General features: G+C 46.3%; 1 protein-coding gene across 3 annotated transcripts in view; it reads right to left on the bottom strand.

Annotated features, from left to right (window-relative positions):
• Positions 1-590, bottom strand: part of FAM78B (family with sequence similarity 78 member B) — a 93,182-nt gene extending 92,592 nt beyond the window's left edge. For all 3 annotated transcript variants that reach the window (XR_011498106.1, XR_011498107.1, XM_070497205.1), the window contains exon 1: positions 140-590. Coding sequence is in view for 1 of the 3 variants with exons in the window: in XM_070497205.1 (XP_070353306.1) it covers positions 140-402 (263 nt within the window). In the remaining 2 variants the exon portion in view is untranslated. The remainder of the gene's footprint in view (positions 1-139) is intronic.
• Between the last annotated feature and the right edge of the window lie 14,703 nt (positions 591-15,293).

The following is a 15,293-nucleotide window of genomic DNA, read 5'->3' as shown; positions in this document are numbered from 1 at the left end:
GAGGTGGAAGAGGAGGCGGGAGAAAGGTTTAGAAGAGGATGGGGAGAGCTGTAAGAAGGAGCTGGGGAGGAGGGTCCGGGTGGGGAGAATAGACGGAGGCCAGGGACCCCGCTCCGGCTCTGCGCGGCCGGTCGCTTACATGCCCAGGTCGCTGTAGGTGTTGAAGAACTCCATCTGGTTGCACGCCTGGATCCAGCCCACCACCCAGGTCTCGTGGCGGGGGATGGGGGGCATGACCACGCGGGCCGAGGCTTTGAAGTAGGGGGTCTTGTAGCGCAGGACGATGGGCGAGGTCTCCTCGATGCGCGTGGGGCACTGGTCGATGGTGGCGCACACATCGTACACCACGATGTTCTCGCGCCGGATCCGCGCCTTGCAGGTGATGCTTTGGATACAGCCCATCCTGCCGCCCGGCGCCGGCGCGGCGCGGCGTGGGGCAGCGCGGGGGCCCGCGCGGGCAGCCGGGGGCGCCCGTCACGCCGGCATGGCGACACGCCGCCGGCTCCCGGTCCGGCTCAGCTCACGCCTAGGAGCCGGGCGCTGCCGCCGGGCACCCTCCGGGGAAGCCCCCTCCTCTCGCCGCCGCTCGGGGTCCCCGCTGCCCCGACGCCCGCCCGCCCCCGCCCACGCCCACGCCCGCCCCCTCTCCCCGGCAGGGCGCGCGGAGCGTGCGCTCCTAGGAGGCGGCGGGCGCCCCCGCCGGCTCCAGCGCCCGCGCGGAGGGCAGGGAGGGGAGCAGCGCTGTGAGGAGTGGTGCCCACCCCAGGCCGGAGCCCCCCGCCCCTCGCCGGAGAGGAGGAGGCGGCAGCGGCGGCGGCATGGAGCCGGGGGAGGGCGGCGGCGGCGGCAGCGCCCGGTCTGCCTGCCTCCGCGGCAGCAGCAGCAGCAGCCGCAGCCGCCGCCGCCGCCGCCGCTGCATGAACCTCTGCACCGCGGCTGCCCCCCGCGTGCAGCGCACCCAGCGGCGGGCGAGCGGGCGGCCCGAGCGGCAGGCGGAGGCAGCGGCGGCGGCGGCGGAGACCCGCGCTCCCCACGGCCCCGCCCCACAGCCGGGCCGCGCCGACACTCCTCTCCCCGGCCGCCGGGGGCTGGGGGGCGCCAGGGGGCTGCGGCCGGGCGGAGAGCCCCACGGGCTAGGCAGCCCGAGACTTGACCCGCGGAGGAAACTGGCTGTACGCCATGAGTTTTGTCCCTCTCCGGCTGCCGTCCGGGTGGGGGCGGGGGGGGGGAGAAATGTGTAAGGGTGGGGGTGTTTAAAGGGCCGCTAGCGCTGGGGTGGGGCCGGACACGTGGAGCCGGGGCGAGGCGGGGCTGCGGTAGGTGGCGCCTGGGAGTGGGGACGAGGCCCGGGCGCCGACGAGGAGGGTGGGGCGGAGCAGGGCGCGGCCCTGTCCAGGGTCAGGGCGGAAACCAGCCGTGAATGTTTGGGGCAGCCAAAGGGTTGGGAGAGCAGCTGTATCTGAGATTGGTCCGTTATTTATAATGTGGTTTGTTAGATTAGAGTTAGGCTTGAGCTCCCCGGGTAGCCTACCTTGAAGAAGGCTGAAGTCTGGGCTCCAGTAATGGTGCTAAATGCAGTGCATTTGCGTCTTTCCCTGACGATTTGCTCTGGAAGCTTTTATTTTCCGCCACTGTTTGTAGGGAGGGTACCCAAAGAATCCTTCCGTGTCCTAACACCGAGTCACCAAAATGGCAATAGTTTTGGTGGAAGCACGAGCTCAGCTTTTACTCATCGCCTGCCTTCCTCCAAATCTTTTCCTTCTTAGAAAACGCTCTTTCAGTAAAACCCCACACACTGGGGAGTTGGAGCCGTGGTGGACTTACCCTAAACATCACATTTTGAATGTAGCTGTATCCTAGAGACAGGTTGTGCCTAGCAGGACCATCTAGCTGGATTAGAATGCTTAGCAGCTTTCTTGAGGTTACTCAAGGTAACCTGTGACCTGCTAAGTACAAGGGGACCTTGAAAACATTTTGGAACAAGGCTGGGTTTAAATAGTAACTGCTTAATGATACAAGTTCAGGATACCCGTTTGTAGCACTCCATCTACCCCTGGAATCTGTAGAAAGCCTGGAATCTCAGGGACCCGTTCTTATCTGTCCTTCTCCAGAGCACTGCACAGTGACTGGCACATAGTGGCTGGCCAACAGCTGTCTATTAATGAGTGAATGAGTAAGCAATGAACAGCCCGATTGTAATTGTCGTGTGGAAACTGCCGCCACAGATATTGGACATTGTGTACAGTATGACCCATGTTGTGTGTCTGGTATTGTGGTCTAATGTGCCAAACAGAAAAAAAATATTTAGCAAATGCTCTTACTGGGCATCTTTTTACATTTATATTTTCAAAGTCGATGGATGGTTTCTCTTTAAATATTTCTTGTCTGATCATTGAACATTTGCTGAACTTGGTGTGAAATACTCTAACAGGATGCAGGAGACTGGCTAGAATTAATCTTTAGTTAGGACAGATGTGATGAGTAATTTAAAGATCGATCAAGATCTAAAAGCACTCTTTATCCTTGTTTTAACTTTTCTGGCACCTTGATTCACTTTATAGTTATCAAAAAAGCAGTTTTTGTCCTTTGCTAACATAGTTCTCTCATTTTATCACGTAGCCACAGATCTTAATCACTGGTCCTTTCATTCAGCAAACCCTGACTGCCTGGCAGGAGCCAAGTATTGTGTTAAGTACTAGGATTCAAAGATGAACAAGAGCTCATGGATCGCTGAAGATAAACCTGTTAACAAGTTGTTACTGTTAACTGTGACACGTGCTTTCATGGTACTGTGTATCCAGTCTTATGGGAGCCCAGATAGAAGAGACCCTGAGGGATTTACACGTCGCTCTCTTGAAGGAGTGACATTTGAATTGGATCTTGAAGATACTGATAGAGGCTTGCCAAGAAAAGTGAAAGGGCAGTGTAGAACAAGAAGTGGGCAAATGCAAACTGCATAGAGGTATGAAGGAACATAGCCTATTCACAGAGAGAAAATGCTCACAGTCAAGGCATATTTCTCAAAGTGTTACGTGTAGACCATGGGCATCAGAATTGCTGGCCGGGAACCAGTTATTGATAGGACCGTATCTTGATCTTCAGTGGAAACCAACGGATGCAAGATTTGCATTTTGAGAAAAATTACTCTCTCAATTTGGAAGATAGAGCAAGGACAGTTTAGAGGCAAGGTGTCAGGATGTTGTGACGACAGATGATTTGGCCCTGAGCGAGGGCAGTGCCATGGGACTGGAGAGGCCTGACTGCATTTGAGAATCATTTAAGATGTAAAACCGATTTACTTGGTAATTGATTAGATGTTGGAGGAAGAGTCTGGCTGGCTCTGAATTTTCCGGCTTCAGCAATTAAATACATGTGATCCTAATAGTCAAAACAAGGAGACAGCAGTAGAAGTAGATTGAGGTTGAGTGTTGTCGTGTTAAATTTGAGGTACTTGGAGGGTATTTTGAGAAGAGGGTCAGAGTTTGAGTTTTAGTGGTTATTAGGTTCCAGGAAATAGACCAAGAGAAAAACATTCAATTGGAAGAATTTAGTTATCTTTGTTGACTTGAGTTACTTGTAAGGGTGCAATTTTGTGGATAAATGTCATCCTTTGTCTTCTGGCACCACATGCTAAGCCTTCATAAACAGGCTAGAGCAATGGTAGCCTTCCCCCAATTATAGGGAAATCATATAAAGGAGAATATATCTTTTTTCAAACTTAAGATGAGACCTTGTTATATCCAGCGGAATGCCAATCAAATATAACTCATTATTCACAGACTTGGACCCTTGACATTCTCAAAGGGTTCATCCATGACCTTCGTGAGTCTCCAAAATCATGAATGTCACCATGACATATAATTTCCACTATAAAAAGCAGTAAAGTGTGACTGAAAAATGTAAGGGATCCTTTTAGACTCTTAATGGTTCTATAAATATGGGACCAAGGTAATTTCTAAAGCTACTTAAATAAATTTTCCATTAAAATAAACTTCTGACCTCATTACATCTGTACCTTATTAATTCCATATTTCCCTGACTCTGCAAAGAAAAAAATGTTAATCACAGTATGAGAATTACTACATAGATGTCAACGAGAAGAGAAGAGCTAAGCCGTGCTGGGACACAGATGCCAGGTGTTGGGCGTGGTCCATTCACTAGCTAACTGGCTGGCAAGTACACTGTGGCCTCCTACCAAGCCATTCAAATTTGTGTCTCAGTGAATTACCTCACAGCAGGGACCTTTCAGATCACTCGGTCGAGACTGTTTTCATCCATGAATATTCAGTCTGCAAATGCCATGGACCACTCCATTGGCTTAAATGAAAGTCCTCAGAAGTGCAACAATGTTTCTGTTCTGCTCTTTGAAGTTTCTCTTTCTCTCTTGGCAGTAAATCTCCTTCTCTTCTGTTAGCATCATATACCTGCCTGTTAGCACCTTTCAAGCTGTTTCACAACTATTTGTTTGCTCACACTTGTCTCCTTCAACAGGTTGTTCACTCCTCAAGGGAATGTGGCATCATCTCCTATTACCCAACCTAGTGCTTGGCACCATGAGCTGCTCAATAAATGTTTGAATGAATAAAATTATTATTTTTAAATCTGATAAAATATTCTTTCCCATAACTTACCTGAGTTCTGTCTCCTTACCTACAGCAAGCGTACATTTTTATCCTAATTCTTTATGCATGGTACCTCTTTGCGCTCCCACTGTTTTCCCCCAATGTGCCTCCTTGTTAGGTCATGCCTATTGTCTTTGAGCACTATAAACCATCTCAAGGGCTATCTGTTCTAGGCACCAAGAAATGGAAAAATTTCAATGACAAGACCTTGATGACAATGTTTCTTTGTGAATAACTTCATTCGAGTTTATTCTCAGGGCACAGCACAGATGCTTCTTTGTACTTCCCGCTTTTGATGTTCTTGTGCATGACAGAGGCCCTCAGTTCCCCGATTTGGAGCCCTGGAGCACACTCTCCATGATGCTGACCTCTGCACCTCCTTTACAATCTGTTCCCTCAGCCTCTGATGACCCCGTGCTCCATCTTTCCAGTAGCAGGGCGATCTCTGACTTTATTTTTCCTATTGGTTGACTCATTACTCAATTTGTCAAGTGAGCTTTTTAGAAACTCTGGGTCACAATGGCCTAATTTCTAGTTGACCTTGGCAAGGGTTTTCAGACGCTGTGGAACAGACTACCAAAAGTCATTGAGGAATTGCCTCTGGAGCTGTTGAAAATGGAGATGGATTTCTGTCTAGCTTAGATGGTCAGAAGACAGGCAAGAGGTTAAATGAGTCCCCAAGGTCCAAGAGTACAGGATTAAAGAAACAATTCTTTTTTGGTTGTGAATTACCCCTACCACCACTTCAAGTCATAGTAACCAATTTCTCTTCCAGGCCAGACTAAGAAACTCAACCTGAAGTGGACCATGGCAATGGACTTGGGCAGCTTTGCCAAAGGCATTGAGCCTAAGATGCGGCAGCTGCTTCAAGGAGCCAATATTTATCATGCTTTACCCACCAGTCTCACATTACATTAGGCTGCAAAGACTATAAAGAAAGATGCCCTAGTTCCTCAGCTGTCCTGTTGAAGGTCACTCGTACCTCTCTCTGACACATTCAAAGTCCTTTTCTCAGTCCTTATCTGTAGAGTTTGATGATCTTTTCTTTTAATTCCATGATTCTGCAAAACCGATTTCTCTTCCTAGCTTCTCTGACTCCTCTTGCTTCCCCACATCTCCCAGGGTAGTATTCCTAAGGGTCTGCTCCCCTACCTGAACTCCCCCAGGGCATTTGCCCACGGTATTGGTTTTAACTACTATTTTCCACGGATATCTTTCAAGTTCGTCCCTCCAGCCCAAATGTTTCTTGAATTAAAGGCCAGCATGTCCATCTGCCTACTAGATGTTTCTGTTTGGATATACTACCATCTTCTCCATCTCAGTGAGTTGACGCCTCTCTTCTGCAAGCCAGTTTCTCCTCCTGACTCCCTTTTCTGGCTGAAGGCTCCTCCCTCTCCATCTTTGCCACTCTCATCCAACACATCAAGGCAGAGTGAATTTTGATCGTGATTCTCCCTATTGTAGAAACTTTCATTGTTCTCTTCTTACTATCAAACTCACTGTAAACCATTTGGCTGAGCATTGAACTGCACCATGATAGGACCCCAGGACCCCAAACAGCCTATCTAGCCTTCTTTCCTTCTACTTCCAACATACCTGGACCTCAGTCCAAGCAGATCACTCACCATTCCCTCCACAGGCCTCCATCCTTTCCACCTCTTTGTCTTTGTTTAAGCTTAGTCCTCAACTGCGTGTTCAAATCCCACCTGCTCCATGACAATAATGATAATAGCAAGAGTGTGTGTCTCATTTATCCCTTATGTAATTCTGTAGGGTGATATTGTTATCCTATTTTACAGATGGTGGTGCAAAGAGAGTAAGGGGCTGCCCCAAGGTCACAACTAGTAAGTGGCTGGGCCAAGATTCAGATCTCTGTCTGATCACACACTCTAACCCTCTGACTTTGATAAGAACTTCAACTAGAAATGATCTTTTCCACCCCCGAACTCCTGCTCAGAACATACAGTGGAGGCTGAGTGACTAGTACATGAATGAATAGAACAGCAGGAGTTTATAATAGCTTTATAGAAAGATCAAAGGAGAAGGAAGAGTCTAGGATAAATCCAAGGTTTTTAGGCTAATCACTTAAAGAATGATAATACTGTTATCCAGTGAATCACAAGAGAAGAGGGGAATTTTGTGGGGTTAGGGGCTACAGTAATCTCAATATCAGGGTCTCCAAGTGTTCAAGTGAAGACACCCTGTGGGGAAGTCACTGGGGGACACATCTTGTTTGATTGTCATTTTAGAAATTATAGCTTAGTGCAATTCCTTCCTTGTCTCATTTCTCGCTCCTTCGCTTTCTCTCTCTTACCTTCCCTCCTTGACTTTCTTCCAGAAATATCATTGAGCGTTTTCTTGTTGCCTGATATTATGATGCTGCTTGGAGATAGTGAGGTATATAAGATACTCCATCGTGTTATTATCTTGTTCATAGCACTCATACTTTTAAGAATATGGTTTATTTACATATCTCTCTCATGAATACATTATCATCATCTTGAGTTTGTGCCTTATATTTAATTTGACTTTGTGTCCTCAGTTCTAAGCATAGTGCCTGGCACATTGTAAATGCTCAAATGATGCTGAGTAAAAGGTAGCCTGGTGAGAAGTAAGGCAGAAGTAGTTTAGGGTGAGACCAGTGCTTCACAAATTATAATGCACGTACAAATCCCCTGAGGATCCTGTTAAAATGCAGATTCTGGTTCAGTAGGTCTGAGATGGGGCCTGAGACTCTGCATTTGTAGTGAGCTTCTAGATCCTTGTTGCTCAAAATGTGGTCAGAGGACCAGCAGCATTGGCATTCAAGTTTGAGAAGCATGACAGAGAGGATGGCATGTTAGGGAGCAGCAGGAAATTTAATACGGCTGAGCATAGCACATGGGAGAGCAGGCGTGGGAATCAAGGAAGCCAAAAAGTGAGGTTTGGACAAGAACCTGTGGCTCCTAATGTCTACATGAGGCAGAGGGAGGTATAGTGAAAAGCTAACGCAGTTGGAGTCAGACATACCTGGGTTCTAATCTCAGTTTGGACAAGAACTAGCTGTATTAATTTTTATGTTCCTAAGCCTCATTTTTCTCATCTATAAAATGAGACTAGGGAGGCACAGTGACTACTTCACAGGGCTTCCATGAGCATCAACTAAACGTAAATCTAGTCCAATGCCTGGCACATAGTAGGTCCTCAATAAGTGGTAGTGAGCGTTATCACCATTACCATTTTAGAGGATGGGTAATGTGAATCTGGGCAGATGGATTGAACACAATCCGCCTGCAGGAATTTCCAGGGTGAATGAATAGTCAGTGTGGATGCGCCTCCTGACTATAGTCCCTCCATTTTCTGTTTTGGTTTCATGACTGGAGGGGATAAGCTGTAAACTGGTTGTACAGCTTGAGGGCCTCAGGTGGGATGACCACTTGCAGGTAGGCCCAGGTCAGTAAACAGCCTCAGCAGTAGGCAGTCACCTTCTCTGAATTTGCTTTGGCCTCAATCACACCTCTTCTAGACATCTTCCCTTCTTCTCCCTTCTTACCTTATCCTTGGGTTATCCTGCTAAACACTGACTAATCTTGGATGTGGTACATTTTACCAGGATTCCTGCATGTGGGTCACACAGCAGAATTTAGATTTAGGATGTTGGAGCAGCAGTTCAGTGCCACTGTGTACCCACAGATGTCCCTCCTCAGCAGGGCTGGCTGCTGTCCAGCTCTTGTGTGTGGAAGGCAGAGCTACCACTTGTCCTCAAGTGTGCTGCTGCCCTCCACCTCCTTTGCCACTGCCCTCCACCTCCTTTGCCACTGCCACCATTCAGTCCTCATCATCTAGAGCACTGGTCTCCACTAGAACAGAAGAAGAAAGCAATAGAATTTCTATTTTCAACTTTTCCTGTTAAAATTTTGATTTTTCTGTATGATTTATTAATGCATATATCAGTATTGTGGTACTGACATATAATTTATAAATAAATAAACCAACAAACCTCTATGTCAAACACTGATCTAGACAATTGCAATTCCTTCTGGCTGGTCTCCTTGTCTCGATCCCTTCTTTTACATTACACAGAGAGTTATCTTTCTAAAACACACTTCTCATTGTTCACAGGTGTGTGTAAAGCTATTCATTCTTTCATTCATTCATTCATGCATTCACATGCTGACCAGCTGCCACCTGTCAGGCATTGTATTAGGTGCTGGAGATATGAAGATGAGTAAGATGCTGCCCTGGCCTTTACAGAATCCAGGAAAGTGGGCTCCTTGTGATCTCATGCTCCTCTGTGTGATGACAAAGACTGTAATCTGGCCCCTTCCTGCCCTGCAGTATAATCTCCCAGCTCTCTCGCTCACGTTAGCCACACTGAGGTGCTTAGCATTGCCCACTGGTTTTACCCCATGTGCTTTTTCACTTTCACATCTCACAAACAAGTAAGTTCCACGAGGGCAGGCATTTTTGCCTTTTTGTTTGCTAATGTATCCCAAATGCTTAGTGCAGTACCCAGAATATAGTAGGCACTTAACAAAGATTTACTGAAAGTGTGAATGCTCAGCATACACTGATTCCTCTTCTTCGAGGTCTTTTCTCTCTGAATGTCTGCCCACCCTTTATGAACCACTCCACTGTGAAGCCTCAAAGCCTCCCTGCTCCTTGTCCCCCGCATACACACCCTACCTTGCACAGGGACTTCTTTTTCCTTTTCCTTACTGCTCTGTATATTTCTCCATAATAGCAATGGTCAGGGTGTCCTGTAATTACTTTTTATATGTCAGTGTCTCCCATTAGCGTGTGTGCTCCTTCAGGGGAGTCACCATATCTTTTCCATTTGTGTATCTCGGTGCCTATCCCATACTAAATTGTTTAATAATTGTTTCAGAAAGCAAAGAGGGGGATGGCAGAAGCTAAGGTCTCCTTAAGGCAGGCATCCTTACAGATCTTGCTGGGCAGAGAGACTGTGATGTTTAAAGGGAGGGATCAGGTTCTGGTGGCTCCCACCTCAATAACCCTCCTGTTATGTGTCAAATTGTGTTCCCTTCAACAGATATGTTGAGGGGCTGGCGCCATGGCCAAGTGGTTAAGTTCACACACTCTGCTTCAGCGGCCCAGGGTTTTGCTGGTTCGGATCCGGGGTGCAGACATGCCATCACTCATCAGGCCGTGCTGAGGCAGCATCCCACATAGCACAACCAGAAGGACCTATAACTGGAATATACAACTATGCACTGGGAGTGCTTTGGGGAGAAGAAGGAGAAGGAGTGGAGAAGGAGAAAAAGAAGGAGAAAGATCGGCAACAGATGTTAGCTCAGGTGTCAATCTTTAAAAAAAAAGAAAAGATATGTTGAAATCCTAACCCTCAGTACCTCAAAATGTGAGCTTATTGGAACATAGGGTCATTGCAGATGTAATGAGTTAAGATGGACAAGGTCACACTGAAGTAGGGTGCACCCTTAATCCAATATGACTTGTGTCCTCTTAGGAAGACAGGTGTGTGAAGACACAGACACACCAAGAGAATACCACGTGATGATAGAGGCAGAGACTGGAGTGATGCACCTAAGGAATGCCAAGGATTGATGGCCACCCCCAGAAGCCAGGAAGAGGCAAGGGAAGGATTCTACATGGAGTCTTGAAGGGAGCGTAGTCCTGCCAATGCCTTGATTTTGGACTTCCAGCCTCCAGAATTGTGAGGGAATAAATTCTATTGTTTTAAGCTACCTAGCTTGTGGTGCTTTGTTACGGTAGCCCTCGAAACTGATACACCTCCTCTACCTTAGCTGAGGCCCTGCCCACTCCCTGTGGGCTGGGCATCGCCCCTTGCCTAAGGGTCAAGTTTTGCCTTACCAAAGGCAGCTGAAGAGGCCCAGCCTCAGCCTCTGAGCTTTGCAGTGAGGGGAACCCTGGTTGTGGGCTGAATCTGACTTAGAGCCTCGTTCACGAGGCCCAGTACCCACTTGAGTCTCTGGTCCTGGCCACAGAGTCTCTGTCTCTTCCCCAGCACCCACTCCTTACCCTATGCTCCATTTCTAAGAACTGGCTTCTGTCTGTTTCTCTTGAGCCTCCTAATTAGTTTCTCCATGTTTGCCCTTCTACCCTGCCCCTAACCTGTTTTGTTTCATAACAGTCAACATGAGCTTTTAAAAATTCAAGTAAGATCACACCACTTATTCTCTAAAAACACTTCAGTGGCTTTCTGCTGCTTTGGGACCCCATTCTCAGTCTTACCACGGCCATGACTAGGACAAGAGGCTTCACAGTCTGGCCTGGCCACCTCTCCTGCCTCACATTCCCACATGTTCTGTCTCATCTCTTCCATCCACTCACTTTCCTTCCTTGTTTCATTGAGTAAGTCAAACTACTTCCCACCTCCATTCATTTGCGTAAGATCTCTCCTCCAATGGGATCACTCTTTTTCCTTTACCTGTGCCCCGACCTCCAACCTCTGACCTCTAGCTTCTGCTCTTGCACATAGCCAAATCATCCTTCAGAGCTCAACCTAAATGCCACTCCTTCGGCAATGCTTTTCACCTCCTAGACCCAGCTAGGAGTATACTGGGTACTCTTAAAACCCCCTGTACCTCTTCCTGACAGCATATGTTAGTAATTAATCATTTCTGTGGTTATTTCACAGTGATCTCTCTTCCTTGCTAGGTCATAAGATCCATGAGGTTAGGAACTATGTTTATGTTTTTCATTGCTGTTTGCCTAGCCCTCAAAACAATGCCTGATTCATAGTGATTTTTCACAAAATACTTGTTGAATGAGTTGGGGACCTTGTCTTGATACCTTCCCAGTGCCCCAGTCTTTCTAGAGTTGTCACCTTATCTCACCTTGGACATTCCCTTCCCACTGGGTGAGAGAAAGAGAGATTCCTGAACTTGACTGTGGTGACTGACAGACTTCCCTCAGGCTACCTACCTTATCACTGTGCCTGGATGTGCCCTGCTCTGCACTCTGCCAGGACACATCTCTCACTCCACTGTAGGCTCTGGCACTGAGGCCAGGCCTTCTTGACACCATGCTGTACATGTGGGACTAGCCGTATTTCTCTCCTGCTATGGGAGCTCCACTTTAGTTGCAGGGCCCACCACTCCTGGACTGCCCCGTCCAAATTGTGTTGGGGACACGTGTCTGGAGATACAACAGGAGGTTGTAAGGAGCTGGTGCGGGGATCCCCAGGGACTGATTGTGTGGGGACTACTAACGTGTGCTGTGTTTACTCAGAAAATTCAGCCTGGGCCACTGTCCAGGCTAAATAAACACAACAGGAGGGCAGAAATCTTTGTGAACATTTACCATTGGAATAAGCACTGATTTTTATTACTGCTGGAAACTGTTGATTTATGAATAGAAAGCAAGTCCCAATCCCATTATAGTAAAGGAAATAAGCAGTATAGGAAGAAAACAATACAAAAGGAAAGGAGAAAAACCGCGAATGTCTTTAATTGGGTATGGTGTTTACTAGAATAGAAACCAATTTTATCTGTATCGCTCCGTAAGTGTCACACACAGTGGAAGCAAAATAACTTTAATGTTTACACTTTCCAAAGCAATTGGAGGCAACACCCACAATCCTGTACCAACACGAGACAAGCGTCAAGCAGGTCACACATCACAATTTCATTTCACAAACCCCCTCATGGAGCTGAGTGGAGAAGACCATGCTGTTTCTCTAAAATGTTTGAAGCACTGTTGAGCGTATCTTAAAACAGCCCCATAGCCTGGCGCTGGGAGCTTTATTGGAAAGCTATGTCTCTGAGGCTGTGTCTTTCAGTTAATGAAGGATTGGCAGTGATATCCACCTGCTGGTCTTGGGCAGATCACATAAAGCCTTTCAGCTTCAGTTTTCTTGTTTGTATGTGTAATTCAAAAAGATTATCTTCATGGTTGTCTCCAGATTTCCTCTTGTTTTTGTTCTGGGAATGCTTTGATAAACTACTTGGGGCAGAAGATGAGGATTTGACAAGGAACTTGAGATGTGGCAAAAAGTTGTTAGCTGGTTCTCTCCTAGAAATGACTATGTATTTGGGAGATGGGAAGAGAAGGGAGCAAAGAGAAACAGGGGAAGGAAGAGAGAGCAGATGGCCTACCAAAATGGATAGGGAGCTCAACCCTTTAGAACAAGGAGATCTAATGTCCTATTTTAAAAGGTTTGTATTATTTCTTCATGTAGAAGACCCACTCTTCTGTGTCCCCAAACCTTTAATACAGTCTTCCTTATTTACAAAGGTGGTGTGTGTGTGTATGTGTAAATAAGTTAAAGAATAGAGCTGAGGTCTCTGTCTGGGTCAATTCTAAGGCAAAGATATAGGATCAACTGTATGAGTTAGAGTGGAGACCAAGAGTTGAGAAATGACATGAACTCTGTGTCAAAGGAGAGTGGGAGGACATAAACTCCCTGGAATGGACAGAAATCTTGGAAAAGTGAATAAATTATCTGCAGGCATAGATTGAGAATTAGAGTCAACTTAATCCTTGTTTCTCAAGGAGAAGAAAGACCCAAGTACACCAGGTCACATGCAAAATGGTGAAAATAAACCCAACACAGGCAGAAATCTTTGTGAGCACTTACTGTTGGAATAAGTAATTATTTTTATTATTGCTGGAAACTGCCATGCCCTGCTTACCTTATATAGTTGTTGGGGGTTGAGAAGGGCCACCAGTTGGATAATGTATGTGAAAAGCTTTACTGATGTCAGATATCGTAATAACTATTACCATTTTAGGGGACTTAAAGCCCTCTCTACTTGTATCCTTAGACTTTGTGACTGAATTTCCAATCTGGAAAGTGTTACACAAGATTTATTGTTTGTTCTTGGCTGTTGGAGATCAAGGGCCACTCCATAGGGAGAGCATCTTCCTAAGCATGCTACGGTAAGAACTAAAATAAATGCAAAACTGAGAAATTTTGCAATGTATAAAGAGATCGAGCAATTTCCTCTTCAAAGAGGAAGAAATTAAAATACAGCATTAAACAAATGAAAACAATGAGTGATCGATGGGAGGAAATTCAGCTCCTTTTTCAGATAACAGAGAATGATGGGATGTGAAAAGGGGGGAATATAAAAGAAATTCTCAAGGTAAGGAGTAGAGGCAAAAGCAAGAGATTTTATCTACTTTACTCAAGTTTCACAGGGATGTGCAGACAATTGAGCAGAATGTGTAAAGCTGAAGATAGACGAGCAGAAATGGTGAAAACCAAAAGACAGACTGGCGAAATTAGTGTGATAAGTTACGCATCAAGTAAGAATAAAGTGATGACTCTCAGGCACATTAGACTGGAGCAATGACCCCCAACACTCCCAAAGTGGAAGACGCCATCACTATGGACTGGTGGGCTGTGTCTGGGAGATTGCTGACTTCTAAAATGTAAAGTGAGAAAGCCTTACTGGGCTGTTGTTCTGTCTGGCTGCACCTATTAAACTTCAATTTAAACATATTCTCTTTGCTATTTTTATTAGCGTTTTGGGGAGAGAAGTAAAGGAGGTCAAGTGCTTTGCTGGAGGTGAAAGCAATGCCTAGAAGGTCTAGAGGTCAGAGAGGCATGTCAAAGGGCTGGGGAGACTTCCATCATCTTTACCCGTGGTGGAAGTCATCCAGAGGGCAGGAATTCAGAAATGCAGATGGGATGCATAGAATCAGCACAAAGGCCCTATTAATTTCACCCCCCTCAGGTAGGGCTGGACAACTGTGGCATATACTCAAAAGAGTGGAGTAGGGCACTGCGAGCCAGGCTGGGAGTGGATCTTACTTCCTTGCCACTATCTCACTCCATAATCTTGAGTGAATAATTTATCCTTCCTGAGCTTCAGTTCCTTCATGAGAAGAGTAGGATTAATCACATCTTCCTTATATATAATATAAGGAGTATAATCAAGTCTTCCTTATCTGCTCTCAAATAGAATATTATATGTGTTAATGCTTTGACATAGTGGGGCTCTGAATGCTTATAAATTAGATATCGTAATTTTGAGTGGAAAGATGATGTTTTGTTTGTGGAATTCTTCCTATCCCCTCTGAGGATCATTTCTTCCTTTTGGATCAGTTGTCTCTGTCCCCCAGAACACTAGACGGTATCCCAAGCGACTGTCAACTATTTTCTACTAAGGTGACTATTGATCAATAATTTATGAAGGGTCTCCCACGTGCCAGGCACTGTGCTAGGCATTGAGGATTCAAAGATGAATTGAACTCTGTTCTTGCCCTGGAGGAACCCTTGGTTTAAGGAAGAAAGTAATTATTAGAGAAGGTGAAGTCCTATAATAGAAGTCCTCATAGAGTGCTGTGGGAGAGGTAGGGGAGATGGGGAGGAAGAGCCTGAGGCAGAGGGAAAGGTTTCTCAGAGCAGGAGATGATATCTGTTCTGGACTGTGAAGGATGAGTAAGAGTTCCCCGATGAGAAGAGAGTGTTTGTCGGGGCAGGGGGGTGGAGGGTATCATGATCATATGAAGGTATTTTATCTATTTAGGAAATGGAGAGAAGGCTGATGCAGAGAAAGCCTGAGCTAAGGGTAGAATGGGGGAAAGATGGAAGATAATACAGGGTGGGCTGCTGGAGGCCAGGTCTGTCAAAGGAATTTGGGGCAGGTTGGAAAAGCAATGGAGTATTACCATAATAGTTTTCCTGGGATAAACCTCATTTGGGCACGATGAATTGTCTTCTTTATATATTATCAGATTGGA

The sequence above is a fragment of the Equus asinus genome, chromosome 25, assembly GCF_041296235.1.
Source record: "Equus asinus isolate D_3611 breed Donkey chromosome 25, EquAss-T2T_v2, whole genome shotgun sequence".
Taxonomy (NCBI): domain Eukaryota; kingdom Metazoa; phylum Chordata; class Mammalia; order Perissodactyla; family Equidae; genus Equus; species Equus asinus.
Note: the sequence above shows the minus strand (reverse complement) of the source record. Positions and strands in the feature narration are given on the sequence as shown.